The sequence below is a fragment of the Plecotus auritus genome (genome assembly GCF_963455305.1).
Source record: "Plecotus auritus genome assembly, chromosome: 10".
Taxonomy (NCBI): domain Eukaryota; kingdom Metazoa; phylum Chordata; class Mammalia; order Chiroptera; family Vespertilionidae; genus Plecotus; species Plecotus auritus.
This window is the reverse complement of record NC_137785.1, coordinates 35431163-35450371: the sequence shown is the minus strand read 5'-3', so window position 1 is coordinate 35450371 and position 19209 is coordinate 35431163. Positions and strand designations below refer to the sequence as shown.

Sequence of the window (19209 nt, the reverse complement as noted above, 5' to 3'; positions counted from 1 at the left end):
CAGGGTGGGCCACTTGTCAGTGCCTGCCTCCCATGGCCCCTGCCCCTGAGCTCCCCAGCCCATGCAGGACCCTTACCTTGGATTCGCCACCCCCAAGGACATTCACCATGACCTCCATCACTGTTTCATGCATGCCCAGTGCCCTCATCAGATTCGGGTGTTGGTAGAAAACTTTGTTGTTCATGATGTTCCTGTGGACAAATGAAGTTCTTAAGTGGGGCCCAAGTCCAGGGAGAGCCCCTAGACTCTTGGGGGAGTCGTCACCAAGTGGGCTTTCCTAGGGAGGAGACCTTTGTCACATTGCCCATTGTATCCTTAAGCACCTAGAAATGGCCTCGTACACAGTAGGTGCTCAATAAACATTTGCTGAGTGAGTGAATGAGACACTTGACGCTGAGTGCTCAATACTATTATTATTATTATTGCTACTGCTACAAGCAAGAGCTCACTAAAGCTGCACAGGGACTCTACAAGGTGAGCATGCCTCTTCCCCATTTGAGATGAGGAAACTGAAGCTCCATCAGGGTGGACTTTGTGCCAAGAGTCAGTCACAGGTGAGTAGGAGCTGTTATCCCACGGGTAGGTGGAGCGGTAAGGGGAAAGGACATTATCTAGGGAGATGGCCTAGTTGCCAGAAGAATGTATCACCCTGAAGATAGGGCAGAGGTGGAGGAAGGAGACATTATCGTATCCAGAGGATGTGGCCCAGGGGACAAGCTCCCCTCCTTTCCCCTGGGACTTGCAAAGTCAAGGAGGGGGCAGTGCCTCACCCGATGCTCTGGATCATGAGGTTCTCCTCCTGGGGACCCATCTGCACAATGAGCAGTGAGCGGATCTGGCCGAGGCACTCCAGCAGGCTCATGGTATCCACCATGGAGGATGGCGAGATGGTGTATGCCCGAGGCAGGGCGCGCAGCAGCTCCCCGAGTCCATCGTACTGACGGTGCAGGAGGCTGAACATGGCCCGGACCAGCTCAGGGCTCTGCACGAAGTCCTCTTGGGCCCAACGCACCACTGTGTGAGACACCAGCTCCTGCAGTGAGTCTGGGAAGGAGACACAGGGTCAGTACACATTGCCTGACCAGGGCTTTGAGCCCAAACAATGTAAAAGGGACCCGTCTTTCCAGTGGCTTCTCAGTTACTAGCTGCCTGCCCCATGAGGCAGGAGTGCCCGGATTCTGGCACATTTTTTCTATTGCCCTAAGACTCTCTCTGTTCTCTTCACCCTAGTTCCCCTTCCATAAGGACCTCCTACAAATTTCAAAAGGAAAAAAATTAAATCGCTAGAGAACACCAGAGCACTATTCTGAGCTTTTCACTATGCACCTCTGAAAGCCCAAGCCTCAATTCTATGTGTTTTATAAAAATATTGCCAACTTGTCATCACAAGAGTCAATAGGCACAAAGAAAAACTGGGAACATTTCAGTATTATTTGAAAATAATGTCAAAGCAACTCCTTTCTTTTCCCTGGGGATCTCCCTAGGCCTCGCCTCTCCTACAGCCAGCATCCATTTATCTCTCTGTCCCTCTTTCTCTCCCAACCCATTTTCTTCCCAGGATTTCTGGGAGAGAAGACAGATGTCTCCTGTGTTAAAAGAAACCTCCAGGCACTGGCATTAAATGATGGTGTCAATTCATGACCTGTGATGTGTTAATCTTACCTTCCTTCCACACTCTGGCCCATCACTTCTGACCCCCTACTCATTTTGCACAAGCCACATTTGGCCTTTAAACATACCAAGCATGTCTCTGCCTCAGGCCCTTTGCACTGGCTGTTCTCTCTGTACCAATTAATCTTCCCCAGACCTTTGCACACCTCATTCCCCCAATTTAACCCCTCCATCTTAGTCCCTCTCTCTTCTTTCACTCAACTTTATTATTATTCTTAACACCCATGGCCACCTGACATTATCGCGTATATATGTATCTGTCATAATATTCTAAACTCCTTGAGGGTGGGGACTTTGACTCTTCCCCCTAATATATTCCCCAGCCCTGCCAATGTTGCCTGGCCCAGAGTTGGCCAATAATAGTTTCCTACATGTTGTAGAATAAATCCAATAAAACATCAATGATTCTGCCTTTGTGAGATGGGGTTAATACATAGTTTGCATAATGATGCAACATTGGCCCAACATTTATCATAATCCCTCAGCATGGTAATCATTTCACCAAAAAAAGAAAAGAAAAACAAAGAAAATCCACAAGGACATGGAAGCCATGGTGGTGTAGGAGTTGCCATGTATGGATGTGAGTCTCTTCTCTGGGAGGGCCATATACTACCCTGGTCCAATACATATTGTGCCGCCCCAACATTTGGAGGTCTACATGTCCACATGCAGCCCCACTCCAGCATACTTCCCCTTTCACCTCATCCTCCATTCCTCCTCTCTAATATCCATTTATCCTTCCCTTGCACTACTCCTCATAAGCTGTCTTGAACCCAGAGGTTCCCCAAGCACAGGGCTGCCTGCCCCACCTCAGCCCCTTCCCAAATGGCCCAGTTCTCACGGGGTTTGCTCTCCTCAGCAGGCAGCTCCTCCTCAGGTTTCTCTTCCTTCTTCTTCACCAGCCGCACTTTCTCCAACAGGCTCATCAGGCGGCTGCCCAGGGTGACCTCTTCCTCTGGTTCCTCCTCCTTCCCCTCCAGCTGAATTCCTGGAGGTGGTCAAGGACGAAGGGAGTGTCACTCATCTGTTTGCTATTCATATGCTTAACCATTCACTTTTTCATTCCTTCATCTGTTCATTCATTCATGCATGCATTCATGTTTTTATCATTTATTTCTTTATATGTCCACATGTTTTTTTTCATTTATTCATTCTTTGAAGCCTTTGTCTTTTAAACCAGCTACTGTAAATATATTCACAGAGCTAAAGGAAACCATGTCTGAAGTTTTTATTTTTTAATATATTTTTATTGATTTCAGAGAGGAAGGGAGAAGGAAAGAGAGATAGAAACATCAATGAGAGAGAATCATTGATCGGCTGCCTCCTGCACGCCCCCTACTGGAAATCGAGCCTGCAAGCTGGGCATGTGCCTTTGACTGGAATCGAACCTGGGACCCTTCAGTCAACAAGCCAATGCTCTATACTGAGCCAAACCAGCTAGGGCATGTCTGAAGTATTAAAGAGAAGTATGATGACAATGACTCATCAAATAGAGAATATTAATAATGAGGTAGAGAAACCAAGATGGCGGCATATGTAAACACCTAAACTGCTGCCTCACACAACAATATCAAAACTACAACTAAAAGACAAAACCGACACCATCCAGAACCACAGGAAAGCTGGCTGAGTGGAAATTCTACAACTAGAAGAAAAGAGGAAAGCACATTGAGACTCAGAGGAGCTGCAAAAGGCTGAGGTACGGAGACTCACATGCAGAGAGGACGGGAGGCTGTGTGCATGGGCAGCTGAGTGCGTGACTGGCTTTCTAAAGTGGGAGGGAGAAGGAAACTCCCGAATGCACTGAACTCCAGTCCCAGGCGAGACGCTGGGAAACCAGACTCATTTGGGGGGAATCTGGACTGTCAGGAAAAAGAAAGCACACTGAGACTCGGGAGCTGCGGAAGGCAGAGGTCTGGAGACGCGCAAGCACAGAGAGGACCGACTGCTGAATGCACGGGAGGCTGAGTGTGCAGCTGGCTTTCTAAAGCAGGAGGGAGACAGAAGCTCCCGACTACATTGAACTCCAGTTCCGGGCAAGTTTCTGGGAACCCTGACTCATTCGGGGAGAAACTGGACTGTCTGGCAGCAGGAGAAACTCGAGGGCAGCTTTCTCTCAGAGGTGCTTGCAGCGATTACCATGGGACACTGAGATGCAGGGGCCTCATAGGGCAGGGCTGACAGGAAACCAAGGCTGTCTGTTCCGCCCTGAAACTCTGCCCCATCCAAACTGAGCACAGAGGCTTTTGCAATTTTGCAAGTCTTGTCTCATAAGAGTGTCTCCAGCACAGAAGTGTTCCCAGCATAGACACAGCTGATCCTCACAGCCAGTTGGCCTGGAGGTCAATTCCTCCTAGTGATACCAACAACAATCAAGACTTAACTACAACAAGGCTGTACACACAGTCCACAAAGGGGTGCACCAAGAGTGTCCACCTCAGGTAAGTGGGGAGGCTGAGCCACTGGGCCCTAGAGGACACCTACCACACAAAGCTACTCTACCAACTCAGGGAAGCAGCGAAAATGCGAAGACAAAGAAACAGATCACAAATGAAAGAAATGGAGGAAAACAAACAACTGGATATAGAGTTCAAAACCATGGTTATAAGGTTTTTCAAGAATTTCCTAGAAAAGGCCGATAAATTTAGCGAGACCCTCGAGGATATGAAAAAGGACCAACTAGAAATTAAACATACACTGACTGAAATAAAAAATATTATACAGAGACCTAACAGCAGACTAGAGGACTGCAAGAATCAAGTCAAAGAGTTGAAATACAAAGAAACAAAAAACACTCAGCCGGAAAAGAAAAAAGAAAAAAGAATCCAAAAATTTGAAGATAGTGTAAGGAGCCGCTGGGACAACCTCAAGTGTACCAACATCCGAATTATGGGGGTGCCAGAAGAAGAGAGAGAGCAAGATACTGAAAACCTATTTGAAGAAATAATGACCAAAAACTTCTCCCACCTGGTGAAAGAAATAGAGTTACAAGTCCAGGAAGCACACAGAACCCCAAACAAAAGGAATCCAAAGAGGACCACACCAAGACACATCATAATTAAAATGCCAAGAGCAAAATACAAAGAGAGAATATTAAAAGCAGCAAGACAAAAACAGTTAATTACCTACAAGGGAGCACCCATACGATTGTCAGCTGATTTCTCAACAGAAACTATGCAGGCCAGACGGGAGTGGCAAGAAATATTCAAAGTGATGAATAGCAAGAACCTACAACCAAGATTACTCTACCCAGCAAAGCTATCATTCAGAATTGAAGGTCAGATAAAGAGCTTCACAGATAAGAAAAAGCTAAAGGAGTTCATCACCACCAAACCACTATTATATGAAATGCTAAAAGGTATTCTTTAAGAAGAGGAAGAAGAAAAAGGTAAAGATAAAAATTATGAACAACTAATACATGTCTATCAACAAGTGAATCTAAAAATCAAGTGAATTAAAAATCTGATGAACAGAATAAACTGGTGAATCAGGGGCATAGAAAGAAAGTGAACTGACAATTCTTGGGGGGAAAAGGGTGTGGGAGGTGCGGGAAGAGACTGGACAAAAAGTGTACACCTATGGATGAGGACAGTGGGGGGACGTAAGGGCAGAGAATGGGGTGGGAACCGGGTGGAGGGGAGCCATGAGGGGGAAAATAGGAACAATTGTAATAATCTCAACAATAAAGTTTTATTAAATTTAAAAAAATAGCTCTAAAAATAATAATGAGGTAGGTAATATAAAAAAAAAAACACATAGAAATTCTGGAGTTGGAAAGTACAACAACAATTTTAAAAATCACTAGAGAGGATGACCACATTTTTTGAAAAACAGGTTAATAGTGCCGAAACCGGTTTTGCTCAGTGGATAGAGCGTCGGCCTGCGGACTGAAGGGTCCCGGGTTTGATTCCGGTCAAGGGCATGTACCTTGGTTGCGGGCACATCCCCAGTGGGGGGTGTGCAGGAGGCAGCTGATCGATGTTTCTCTCTCATCGATGTTTCTAGCTTTCTATCCCTCTCCTTTCCTCTCTGTAAAATACCAATAAAATATATTTTTTTAAAAAAAGTAAGTTCTTAAAAACAAACAAACAAACAAACAAAAAAACCCAGGTTAATAGACTTTTAAAAAATATATACACTTCCGAGAGGAAGAGAGAGGGAGAGAGAGATAGAAACATCAATGATGAGAGAGAATCATTGATCGACTGCCTCCTGCATGCCCTTTACTGGGGATTGAGCCTGCAACCTGGGCATGTACCCTTGACTGGAATCGAACGCAGGACTCTTTATTCCGCAGGCCAACACTCTATCCACTGAGCAAAACCAGCTAGAGCTATGACCACATATTTGAGCTGGCAGGAGAAAGAATCAGTGAACTTGAAGGTAGGACAATAGAGATTATCTAGTCTGAAAAACAGAAAAATAATGAAGAAAAAACAACAGAAGCTCAGACCTGTAGGACACCATCCAGTGTATCAATATATGCATAATGGGAGTCCCAGAATAAAAGCAGAAAAAGGGGCAGAAAAAATATTTGGAGAAATATGACCAAAAGTTTCCAAATTTGATGAAAAATATTTATCTGCACGTCCAAGAAATTAAACTCCAGCCCTAGCCGGTTTGGCTCAGTGGATAGAGCACCGACCTGTGAACTGAAAGGTCCCAGATTCGATTCTGGTCAGGGGCACATGCCCGGGTTGTGAGCTCGATCCCCAGTGGGGGAATCGCAGGAGGCAGCCAATCCATGATTCTCTCTCATGGATGTTTCTGTCTCTCTCTCCCTCTTCCTTCCTTTTTGAAATCAATAAAAATATATTTTAAAAAAAGAAATTAAACTCCAAGTAGGATAAACTCAAAGAGCTCCACACCTAGACACATCATACTCAAACTGTTTAAAGGCAAAGGTAAACAGAAAAATTTTAAAGCCAGCCAGAGAAAAACAATACATTATAAGGAAATCTCAGCAAGATTGTCAGCTGACTTCTCATCAGGAACAATGGAGGTCATCCATCCATCTTTCCAGTCAGCCATCTCTCCACTCTCATCCCTCTGCCAATAGCCATTCATCCATATACACATCCACCCAAATACCTATATAAACATATCCTTCCTCTCATCATCTATCTATTCACGAATACATCCATTCATTCAACCAATCAACAGTTACATAGTACAATACTCTAGATGTTTAAGATCAGGAAATCTTAGGGTAACTTCAGGAGAGGTCTCAAAGAAAAGTTTGGGAGGAAGGTTCTCTGATCCCTTCTCCTTACCACAGTGTGCCAGCAGGTCTTGATGAAATTTGAGCAAATCCTGTCGAATCTCTTCAGGGAGAGGACAATCTTCCTCTTCCTGACCATCTTTGAAGTGCACTAGCATGTTGATCTAGGAGAAGGTCAAAGGTCAGAATGAGGGTCAGAGACCCCAGAGCAGAAACACTGTGATCAAGAATAAAAGATTCAATTGTGAGTTCCTGTCTAAGGTCATGAGCCAAAGTATAAGTTAATGAAGAATATATGGGAGACTAGACGCTTGTAAAGGGTCAGGGTCAGTCTGGATGACTCAGAGGTCAAGTTCATTCAGAGATAGGTAGGATAGTATGAGATAAGTATATCAATAGGGTCAGAGATCAAGAACAAGTTTAGAGGTCAAGTACCATTGGTGATATGAGTAGGGGAGAAGTTGAGGTTGGGGTTTAGACAGTAAGGCCAACCAGGGTCAGGGGTCAGAGGACCTGCTCCTGGGGTGGGGAACGGAATTCACGAGTACGTCGGGCAGTCTCAGCTGCAGACATGGTGAAGGCTTTCATGAGGAGGCCATAGCGGTCCCGCTGGTTGGCCTGGAGCCTATCCACGTAGTGCTCTGCAAAGGCTGCCAGGGACTCTACTCGGTGCTGCAGCTCTCGGTCACAGAAATATTCCAGCAGGTGGCACATCTGTGGCAGAACAACCATGCATTAGGAGGGATGGTGGTCAGACCATCAGGACTTCCTTGAAACTTTTCTTGCTTTCTCTTCTCCTCTCAGGGGCTCTGACCTAGTCCAGCCACCATCATCTCTTGCCTGGATCCATAAACCAGACTTCTCCATGGTCTCATTTCTCCAATTCATTTCCCACTTGGAAACCAGAGAGATAATTTCAAACCAGCAGCACTTCACTGCTTTGTGCACTTCCACAGCTCCCCACTGCCTCAGAACAAATCCGGATTCAAGCCTCACCATTGTCTCCCACACCAGATGAATGGAGGTTGGAAAATGAAAAGAACCAGCCCACCTGTAATTTCACAGACTCCGGCAACTTCATCTGGAGAAGCCCCTCCTCCAAGCCTTCTTTTTCTTCTTCTGCTGTCTCCTCTTCCTCTTTCTCCTCATCTTCCTTCTCCTGTGACTCTTCCTCCTCATCCTCCTCCTTTTCCTCTTCATCTTCCTCCTCCTCCTCTTCTTCCTCAGTGAATACTTCAGGCTCAATCATCTTCAATATCTGTTTCACATCCTCATCGCCAAAGACGCCCATCACCTACAGGACAAAGCCTGGGTCCTTCACTGTGGCCTGCAGAGCCTCCATAAGTAAGTCCCAGCATCATTTCCCAGATCTGCTTTTCCCGCATGTGGCAGGTTCATTCCTGCATTGGCTATATGGCTCCTCTCACAAGCAGGAATGACATTTCTCTGCCCTGACATTCATCCTCCTTAAGATCCCCTCAAGTCCTTATCCTGTGTCCCACCCACATGGTCCAGACCACATAGCTAAATATGAGCAACTTTCCCTTCCCAAGTGTCTATTCTCCCAAGCTTCAGCATGTGTGCATTTGGAACAGGACACACCCTATACCTGATGGAGGCCCTTACAGCTTCCAGCATTGCCAGTTCTCAATCAACATAATGGAGATGCTAACAGATGGAAGGAAATTGGGGGATAAAAGGGAAGAAGAGTTGAAAAAGAGAAACATGGATGAATGGGGGGAGAACTGGGTGGCTGAATTAATAGATGGAATAGTAAGGGTTTGAAAGGGAGAAGAAAGATGGATGGGTGGATAAGGAATGGAGAGGTGAAGGTAAAAGTGGAGGAAGAGATGGGAGGTGAAAAGATGACAGAGGATAAATGACATATGGATAGGTGGGTAGGTGAATGGATTGTCTGATAGATGCATGAGCAAGTAAATGTGTATGGGTAAATAGATAAATGGGTAAGTAGTCATGGAATGATGTGGTATGGATGGATGAATTTGTGAATGAAAAGTTGGATGAATTTGTGGGTAGGCATAAGGATGAATTAATAGATGGGTATGTGAAGGAAAGGGTACATGAAATAAGGGATGAATAGAAGATGGAGATTGGGTGGATGGGTGAGTGGATGAATAAGTGTAGGTGGTTGGATGGATTCATAGGTAGGTGGATGGGTGAAAAATACATATGGATAGACAGATATATGTATGGGTGGACAGGTAGGTAGATAATGAAGAACGGATAAATCTGTGATGGTGCATAGATGTATATATGGATGTATGGATGCACCAGTGGAAACAGGATGATAATTAGATGTATGAAAAGGAAGTTAGATTATTAACTAAATGGGTAGATAGATAGATGAATAAATGGCATGGTGAATGAACTGATGTATGAGTGAATAGAAGGCTAAATGAAAAACTAGGATGAAAGCTGGACAGATTGACACATGGGTGGATGGATATATGGTTGGAGAATGGAAGAATAAATAGATGTACGAATGGTGGTTGGTTGGGAGAATGAATGGAAATAAGAATTTAATAAATATATGAATAGATGACAGATTAATGAATGGAAGGAAAAGTGAATGAAGGATGAGTAGATAATGGAGGGATAACTTGAAAGGTGGAGGATGTATAGATGGAGAGATGAATGGGCGATTAGATGCATAAATGGAAGGGGAGTTGATGCATGTATGGACAGATTATTTGGACTGTGGAAGACTGGGGGAGGAGGAAAGCAGGAGGAAGCCATTACCAGCAGGGTGGACACAAGCTTGAGCACAGGGACAAACTGGAACTCCACAGAGCCCCCGACAGGGTCGCGTGCGTGCTGCCCACCATCTCGCACTGCTTCTCCCAGCATTCTCAGTGCTTTGTCCCGCAGGGCCTCCAGAGGGATGCTGGGGCTGAGGCGGGCTGGAGCTTCTGCCATCCCAGCAGCTGTCAAGGCAGCCACGAAACAGGGGGGTGAGAAATGGTGTGGAGGTCGCAGGGAGGTGGTGATGCCCACGCCAGGCAAGCCGTGGCGGCGGGGACCATTATCTGTGCTTTTTCCAGGTGGGAAGAGGGTGATGGTTCTGGTCTCAGACGTGAGGGGCACGATGTACTCGGAGAGCATGGAGCGACGGCTGCGACAGGCACTTTCCAGGTGGATGCTGATGAGGAGGTCGTAGTAGCCAGCGCGCAGAGGGCCAGGCAGGTGTGCGTCCTCCAGGGCGTGCAGCAGCTGCGCCTGGTCCACATGGCTGCACAGAGCATGCGCCACGCGGTTGTTGCCCAGGGCGCACACTGCGCGGTAGAGGCGGAGTGTGTGGGAGTGGAAGCGCTGCAGGTTCAGGCGCTCCGACAGCTCCAGGATGTCCATGCACCTGTGGCAAAGATGAGCCACAGACAGGAACAGAGCAGGCAGAGGAGGTGGGAGACAGACACAAACCGCAGAGAGGCAAAGAGGTGTGTAGGTGAGTTTTGGCGGCCCCAGCAGAGAATCCCAGTGCTCTGCTGGGCCAAGGTTCTGTGAGGTCTATGGAACTGGGTTTAGGAGTCTCTGAATGGTTCTGGACGTCCCTAAGGGGTCTGGGGGCACCCTGGGAATGTCTGGCACTCTGGGGTATCTGAGACTCTATGGAGATCTTGTGACTCTGACGTGTATCTGGGATCCAGACGGAGCCTGACCCCCTCCCTCCCAGGGCAGGTCTGAGTATCCTGGTTATGTGTGAGCACCACTAGAATGTAAATGCTACTAGGGTAGGCCATTTCAGTCTGTTTTCGTGTTTTTCTTTCTGTATTCCCCAGCACCGAAACAGGACGTAGCACATAATAGGTGTTCAATAAGTATTTGTTGACTGAATAAATGGATGTGTCTGGCCCCTGGGGATGGGTGTGAGCCCACTTAGTTATACATGAGCATTACTAGAATGTTCGTTCACAAGGGCTTGATGGTCTACAGCCTGGAATGCCATCAGTTACATAAGAAGAGCTCGAAGCTATTTGCCACATGAATGAATAAAGGAAAGATGAGGCATGTCGGAAGCCTCCTGGGGTGAGCCTGGGATTCCTGGCCATGTTCAGAGTCCTTAAGAGTATTCCTGCGATCCATGTCCACCCAGGTGTGTCTGGGTCACCTGGAGTGGGTTCAAAGAGATCCATGGGGTGTGCCCGAGAGACCCTGCGGTGCACCTAGACCTTTCCAAGGAATGCCCAGGACCCTCCGATGTGCACTTGAGGCCCCTTGGGGGAGTGGGCTCTTTGATATGGATCTGGGCTCCCTAAGATGGGTTTGGAGCCCTGTAAAGTGGGTCTGGGGCCCCTTGGGATGTTTTCTATGGTCCCCTGAGGTGGGTCTGTGGTCCCCTGAGAAGGACCTAGGATCTCCTAAGGTGGGTCTGGAGTTCCCTGAAGTGTATCTGGGAATGCCTGGACTGCGTCTGGGTCCCATGAGGTGTGTCTGGGACCCACTGAAATGGATCTAAGGTTCCCTGGGGTGTTATCTGGGGACAGTAAGGTAGGTCTGGGCCTTCTAGAGTGTTATCTGGAGTCCCAGGGTACGGGGCGGGGGGGCACTGAGTTGGGCCCAGATCCCTGCCGCCCTCCCACCCCCACCCCACCGCATGTCTTGCAGCGGAGGGACCCTGACCGGTTCTCCTCAGGGATGTGCAGAGCCATCATGATCAGTGGCTCCTGGCACTCCACGGCCCAGCCCAGTCGCTCTCCAACACGCTGCGTGTCCACCTGCAGGAAGTGGTTGGGCATGCGGCTCCATGAGATGGGCATCAGCATCTGCACCTCCAGCCGCGGTGGGCACTGCGGGGCCGGGTTCTTGCGCTCGCTCAGAAACATGGCGGCAGACAGCGGCATGATGTTCTGGGGGCATAGTGCACTGGTCAGGATTCCCAGCCCTCCATCCTGCCACCCTGCTTCCAGGGAGACCTCCCAGATTGCCCCCTCCCCTACAGCTACTGTTCCAGCCTGGCCTGCCACACCTCCTACCTCGGCCTGTCCCATCACTGCACTCTTACCTTCTGCTTCCCCAGCTCAAATTGGATGACATGCTGGTGGGTGGGCAGGACAAAGACAGCAGGAAAGAGCTTCGTGTTGGGTTCCACCTGGCAAGGGATAACAGCAGGGTGAGGAAGAGGGTGAGCTGCAGGTGGTGTTGACTCTGGAACCCAAACTCTGGGGCTGATTGTCCCATCCTGATCCTGCTGGCATCTGCAGATCCAAACTAAGACACTGTAGGCTCCACAATGGCCCTGCAGCCGCCCTTGGGCTGCACTCCTCTGATCCAGCCAGGTCCAGTTCTTCCAACTCCACTGGGGCAACCTGTCGCCTGGGTCTCTGTCCACATCATGTCCCCCACCACAAATGCCATTCCCACTTCTCTCCCAAGCATACTCATTCTCTAAAAATCCAGCAAGCATCCTCTGACTCCCCCTTCCCCCAGCACTTCTAATCTTCCCAGTGGAACCCACCCAGCCTCCACCACCACAAACACCACCATCTGGAAGCAGCCTTGCCAAAACCAAACCTAAATCTAATTGCGCCTCTGCACCACTCCCAGTTTACAGGAAATACAGAGGACAGAGGGAAATGTTCAGATGATACCACAGGGATGTGTCAGCCAGATCCTGACAGTGGGAACTAGGCCCATACTCTTCAGATGGCAGTGTGCAGAGTCCCCTGGGCTTTGTTAAAGTGCACGTTCCAAGTTAGTGGGTCTGGGGAGAGGTGAGATTCTGCATTTTTCTTAAAATAATTTTTTTTCAATTACCATTAACATACAATATTATACTATTTTTAGATGTACAGCATAGTGATATACCTTACAAAGTAATCACCCCAATAAGTCTAGTACCCACTTGACAATATACATAGGGAATATAGTCAATAATATTGTAATAAACACCAATCAGAAAGGATATATGCACCCCTATGTTCATAGCAGCACAATTTACAATAGCTAAGATTTGGAAACAGCCTAGGTGCCCGTCAGCAGATGACTGGATCAGAAAACTATGGTACATCTACACAATGGAATACTATGCTGCCATAAAAAAGAAGGAATTCTACCATTTGTAGGCACCTGGATGGAATTAGAGAACATTATGCTAAGTGAAATAAGCCAGTCAATGAAAGAAAAATACCACATGATCTCACTCATTTGGGGATAATGAAAAACATTATGAACTGATGAACAAAAAGATAGATACAGAGGCAGTAAAGCATCAAACAGACTGTCAAATTACAGCGGGAAGGTTAGGGAGAGGTGGGGGAACTGAGAGATCAACTGAAGAACTTATATGCATGCATATAAGAGTAACCAACGGATGCAAAACATTGGGGGGTGAGGGCATGTATGGGAGTGGGGTCGGGGGGCAATGGTAAGATATGTACACATATAATACCTTAATAAAAAATAAAATAAAATAAAATAAAAATAATATTGTAATAACTATGTTGTGCTTTACACCCCTAGGACTATTTTTATAACTAGCAATTTGTACTTCTTAATTCCTTCACCATTTTCATTCCAATCCCCCTCCCATCTGGCAGCCATGTTTGTTCTCTGTACCTATGAATTTGTTTCTGTTTTGTTTGTGTATTTTGGTTTTTAGATTCCACATATAGGTGAAACCTTATGGTATTTGTCTTTTTTGGTAGCATAATATCCTCTAGGTCCGTGGTCAGCAAACTGCGGCTCGCGAGCCACATGCGGCTTTTGGCCCCTTGAGTGTGGCTCTTCCACAAAATACCACGGCCTGGGCGAGTCTATTTTGAAGAAGTGGCGTTAGAAGAAGTTTAAGTTTAAAAAATTTGGCTCTCAAAAGAAATTTCAATCGTTGTACTGTTGATATTTGGCTTTGTTGACTAATGAGTTTGCCGACCACTGCTCTAGGTCAATCCACGTTGTCACAAATGCCTAGATTTCATTCTTTTTATGACTTAGTAGTATTCCATTGTATGTCTGTACCACATCTTTATCCACTTGTCTATCAGCGGACACTTAGATTGTTTCCATATCTTGGATAGTGTAAATAATGCTGCAATGAACATAGAGGTAATATGTCTTTTCAAATTAGGGGTTTGTATTTCTTCAGATAAATACCCAGAGGTGCGATTACTGGGTCACATGGCAATTCTATCTTGAATTTTTTTTGAGGAACCTCCATACTGTTTCCCACAGTGGCTGCACCAATTTGCATTCCCACCAGTAGTGCAGGAGGGTTCCCTTTTCTCCACATCCTCACCAACACTTGCTGACTTATTGAAAATAGCCATTCTGACAGGTGTGAGGTGATATCTCATTATGGTGTCTCTGATGATTAGTTTTGCTGAGTATCTTTTTTGTAGAGATTCTGTATTTTAACAAACTCTCAGGTGATACAGACACTGCTGATCCAGGGACCATAATTTAGTTGGATTAATGGGTGGACAGGTGAATAAATATGACATAAAGCCATTGTAGTAAAACATGGATGGTAGATTCTTGGTAGTGGGTATATGAGTATTCACTGTACAATTCCTTTAATTTTGCTGTACACTTGAAATTTTTCATAATAAAATGTTGAAAGGAAAAGTCCACCTTAGGATTCTGGCCTATCTAGGGTGTTCCCTGATTGGTGAAAAGGTGGTGACTGGTGGCACCCATCCTAATAGGGAATACAAAACTCTCTTTAAGATCAAGGCTATGTTCTGTCTCCTTCTTTCTGGGCCTCAGTTCACTGGGTGGTTCAACTAGACTGTTTCGAAACCTGGGGCCTGCCAGCTCTGGCCTGTCTTGAGGACAGATTAGGTACTGTTTGTTTTGTTTTGTTTTAGGTGCTGTTTTTGTCCTGTCTTTTTAAGGTCTGGACTCCAGGGGTGTCTGGGAAGGTTGTCCCAGGATGCTGGGACATGATGCTATTGCTAAGTTGAAAGGTTTGGGCTCACCTGGAAAAAGGTGTTGCTCTCTTTGCCATTGGCTGTAAAGGTCATTAGGCCAGTGGCCAAGTCCACCAGGCAGCCAATGACAAGGTCTGTGTGGCTGATCCGGCCCTGCTGCCCGGAGCTCACGAAGTCTCCGCCCCACACCATGTAGCAGTTGCTGCACTTGAGGCTGGAGGAGACAGGGGTGATCAGTGCATGGGTCTTCAGCCAAAGCATTCTGGACCCTGGATACCCCCTTCCCCAAGCTCCTAGAATACTGCAACCTCAGGGATCATCCCCAAACCTCTATCACCTGCAGACCTGAGCACTGAAACCCCTCACCCCAGACCCTGAGCCCCTCGGAGCTAGAATTCTTAAAAGCTGGTGGGATGTCCTGGAAGGAGGAGAAGGAAGGGGAGCAAAGAGGAGAGAACAGAGAAAGGAGGTGAGGTAGAAAGAAGAGGGCAAGATGAAAAAGAAGGAGTAAACAGAAAAGAAGAAATGGAAAAAGGAGAGGAGGAAGAAAAAAAGCAGAACAGAAGCCATTGGAAGAAAATAAACAGGAAGAGAGGAGGAAAAGTAGGAGGGAAGCTTCTGAGCCAGGTGCCCAGTGCTGATGTCCTGCCTCCCACAGTCCCCACCCCTCCCTGGCACCTGCTATGGACGTTGCCTTGTTCATCCCCCATGGTCACTGTCACTGCCCGGACCTTGGTGAGGTCAAAGTTCATGTCGTGCTGATGGTAGTCAGGGGTGACCCAGCCCACCCACACGCAGGTGGGTTCCTGGCCAGCAAAGACCCTCACAGAGTAATAGTACTGGAGAGGCAAAGGGAAAATCAGTGGTCAGTCCAAAAGAATGGTGACATACGGTTTCCCTGGGACTTTAAGTGGGTTTCTCTGGATTCTCAGTGTCTTCTGGGAATTTAACAAGTCTCCAGATTTGAGACCCCCTGGGTCTATGTCCTTCTGTTTCTGTGTTTATTGATGTATTTCTAAACTCGGGAATCCTTTGGGAGTATTTTGTGATACCCCCAAGTTTGGGTCTCTCCTCAGGTTACAGCAAAGTTACAAATAAACAATGGCTAACAAACAGCTCACTAATTAGCTCACAAATTAACTCACATAATCCTTACAATTACCATCAATTGTAATAACCTTATAATTACCATTTTACTGATGGAAAAAACCATAGAGCTTTTTGACAAGAAGACCCAAGTGGCACCCAGATCACCCATGATCCTAACATGGCTGTTTGTCTCAGAAATGTTCTAGATTTGGGGAATCCCAAAACTATTGGAATAATTGTAAATTTTGGTTCCCAGGAATATGCTAGAATAACTTAAATTTGGATATATTGAGTTTATATGGGTGAATACAAATATTGGGGCCCCAAGTTTATATTGGTTTATCCCTTGGATGTTTTTAGATCCCTGGGAGTTATGTTAGTGTGCTTTGTAACTTCACAGTGATTCCCACAATTTTTAGGCTCTGTGGATCTAGGAGTTCAAAGGAGTCTCCAGTGTATATTGAGGTATGGCAGTTCCTAGGAATCACATGAAATTCTGAAATCTGACAGGTTTCTAAAGTTGAAGGTCCTTGGTTCACACCGTGGTGGTGTTGAGGATGATCTCAGGGTCATCACGGTTATCGGCAGATACCACCTCTCGAGGGAGTCGTGGCAGAGCTGGAGTGGCTGGTGGCTGGGTCATCATGGCAGCCTTTTTGGCCTTGAATAAGAACCTGGTGGTGGGGAGGAGAAGTTGTGTAAGAACTAGCTCTCAAGCCCAGCCCTCCAGTCCTCCTGACTACAACATTCATGCTGCCCACATCTGTCCTAACTATATTCTCATACCCAAGGCCTTGCCCCTAAAGGATAGAATTCCCAACTATGGCAGCCTAATCTATTCTGAAAGTGCTGCGCTCTGAGGTTGTGAATGCTGGTTGACCCAAATTTAGAGGAGCATCTGGGAACATGGAGCTTCCCTTGGGGACATACAATGGTCCCCCTATGTCAGCATTTCTCATATGCGTTTCTCATATGGGTGTTAAAGGAATTTGGGAAAGGACCATTTTTCTTGTGTGGCACTGTCCGGTACACTGAAAGCAAGTAGAATCGATGGAGACCCTAGGAGCAGCTGTGATAACCCAATCTGTGATAACCAAAATCTTCCATCATTTCCAGCCCCCCCACCCACCGCAAAAGACACAGAACTACACCCATTGAAAACCACTACCATAGTAGGGGAAAGCTGATTTCATTTCAATTCAAGTTTAATGCCTTCTGAGGGCATTCCTTGAAATAGTTTTGGGGGTACATGTGAGACACAGAAATGACCCTGATTTAGAAGACCACTGGTGTTCACTGGGTTACCTTGGGATATGGTCAACTCTGCCAAGATACTGAGGTCCTCCCTATAAAGTCCATAGTTAATGAAGCCCATTGGGTGAAATGCTTTGAGGCCCACCAGGTACCCCAAGGATAGTGAAGTTCTCCATAGACATAGTGGGGTACCCCAATTTTACATTCTCAGTGAAATTAGAGCTTCCTAGGAAAATAAAGGCGTTCACTTGAGACATGATAGGATCCATCAGTATTCTGACTTACTTCGCATATATGGGGATACCTTGGGATACAATGGGGTTTATCAAGTTATTGAGGTTGTCTAACTGGGGGTCCCAGGACAGACCCTAGGCCTCACCTGGCCCCACCTTGACTCACCCTCTCTTCTTGTTCTTCTCTGTGGTAGCATCCTTCTCATTTTCCGCCCTGGCAGGCTGGGCCTCTGCCCCAGCCTGGAGGGTGCCTCCAGGTGCCCCCTCCTTTGCAGTTCCCTCTTTACCCCCCTCAGCTTCGCCCCAGCGCCCAGCTGAGCGGCGCAGGTTTTCATAGTCTGTGTCAGGCTCTGCTGCCCAGGCCTCATCCTCAGCAGGGGGCTGCAGGCCGGGGGATGCCAGAGGGGTGGCCCCTGCAGTGCAGCGGAAGTGCTGATGGAACTGGACTGGAAGGCTCAAGCGAAGAAAGAGCATCTCCACCAGACTGTTCTGGGAGCCCCAGGTGCGGTGGGTCAGGCGCAGGCAGGGGGGTGTATCCACAGTGCCGTCCACACGGGCCACCTGCGGGGAGGGGCAGGAAGCACTGAGCCTGATAGTTGGGCTAGGCCATTGGTCCTAAACCTGGTTACACACCGAGCCACCATTAGGCCTTAGAGCACCTGTGTGAGAATCAGTCAAAAGTATCCCCTCCTCTGGGTGGATAAACTCCCCATGGAGCACACAGTTTGGCCATGGGGTGCAGTCAGTCCTCTGTCAACCTTTGTCTGGGCACCTGGTACAGTGGCAGCCCTAGTCAGACACTGGGATCACTTTCAAAACCTACCTATAGCCATGGCAGGTTTTGCTCAGTGGTTAGAGCAGGGGGTCCTCAAACTTTTTAAACAGGGGGCCAGTTTACTGTCCCTCAGACCGTTGGAGGGCTGGACTATAGTTTAAAAAAAAAACTATGAACAAATTCCTATGCGCACTGTGGGCCCGGGACAAGTCGGCTGCTAAGCAGGACAGGCAGCGGCACCCGGCGGGCCGGATAAATGTCCTCGGCGGGCCGCATGTGGCCCGCGGGCTGTAGTTTGAGGACACCTGGGTTAGAGCATCAGCCTGTGGATGGAAGAGTTCTGGGTTCGATTCCCTGTCAAGGGTATGTACCCTGGGGGGCATGTGTGGGAGGCAACCAATCGATTTGTCTCTCCCTTTCTCTCTCTCTCCCCCTCCTCCCTCCCTTCCACTCTCTCTAGAAATCAATGGAAAGAATGTCCTCCAGTGAGTATTAAAAAAAACCTACCTACGCACAGGCCTTACTCCAGACCAAGTCACCCATCCACCCATCCATCAGTCCACTCATCCATCCAACCATCCATCTGTCCACTCATTCATTCGTCCATATACCTGTCCATCCACCTGTCCACTTGTCCACCGATCTATCCATTCATCCAACCCACAGATATTTCCTGACTACCTACTGTATATCAGGCACTGTTCCAGGTTCTGGGAACACAGCAGTGAACAGAACAAAGGTCTTGCCATCCTGGTCTCTCAGGGAGACCTCTTGGGGAGAGCAGCCCAGGGTTTTGTAAAGGTGTCCCAGAAAAAAAATTGTTACACTTATAAATGGAAACATAACACTCAGAAAAGTGCACACATCATAAGTGCATAGCACCTTGAGTTTTCAGAGTGAACACACATGTGTGCCCAGCACCCAGAAGGAGAAACAGAACACAACAAAGCCTCCAGGAGCCCCCTCAGTTCCTGTTTAGTCACTATCCTCTCAAGGACCATGCGAGTTTCTGATGAGGGAGATGCACCGACCTGGCCTAAATAAAGGACAGAAGCAGGTAGAGGGACAGATGTCTGTCCTGTG

At 47.2% G+C, this 19209-nt stretch overlaps 1 protein-coding gene across 9 annotated transcripts in view; it reads right to left on the bottom strand.

Annotated features, from left to right (window-relative positions):
* RYR1 (ryanodine receptor 1) overlaps positions 1 to 19209 on the bottom strand; it is a 144960-nt gene that overhangs the window by 89819 nt on the left and 35932 nt on the right. For 8 of the 9 annotated variants that reach the window (XM_080644317.1, XM_080644321.1, XM_080644319.1 and 5 more), the window contains exons 28-40: positions 17518 to 17912; positions 16406 to 16538; positions 15454 to 15614; positions 14824 to 14989; positions 11913 to 11999; positions 11531 to 11757; positions 9653 to 10265; positions 7944 to 8186; positions 7406 to 7606; positions 6945 to 7056; positions 2513 to 2659; positions 771 to 1044; positions 77 to 191 (exon numbers count right to left, since the gene is read on the bottom strand). In XM_080644317.1, coding sequence (XP_080500443.1) covers positions 77 to 191; positions 771 to 1044; positions 2513 to 2659; positions 6945 to 7056; positions 7406 to 7606; positions 7944 to 8186; positions 9653 to 10265; positions 11531 to 11757; positions 11913 to 11999; positions 14824 to 14989; positions 15454 to 15614; positions 16406 to 16538; positions 17518 to 17912 — 2874 coding nt within the window. The remainder of the gene's footprint in view (positions 1 to 76; positions 192 to 770; positions 1045 to 2512; positions 2660 to 6944; positions 7057 to 7405; positions 7607 to 7943; positions 8187 to 9652; positions 10266 to 11530; positions 11758 to 11912; positions 12000 to 14823; positions 14990 to 15453; positions 15615 to 16405; positions 16539 to 17517; positions 17913 to 19209) is intronic. The other variant, XM_080644324.1, reaches the window with a different exon arrangement.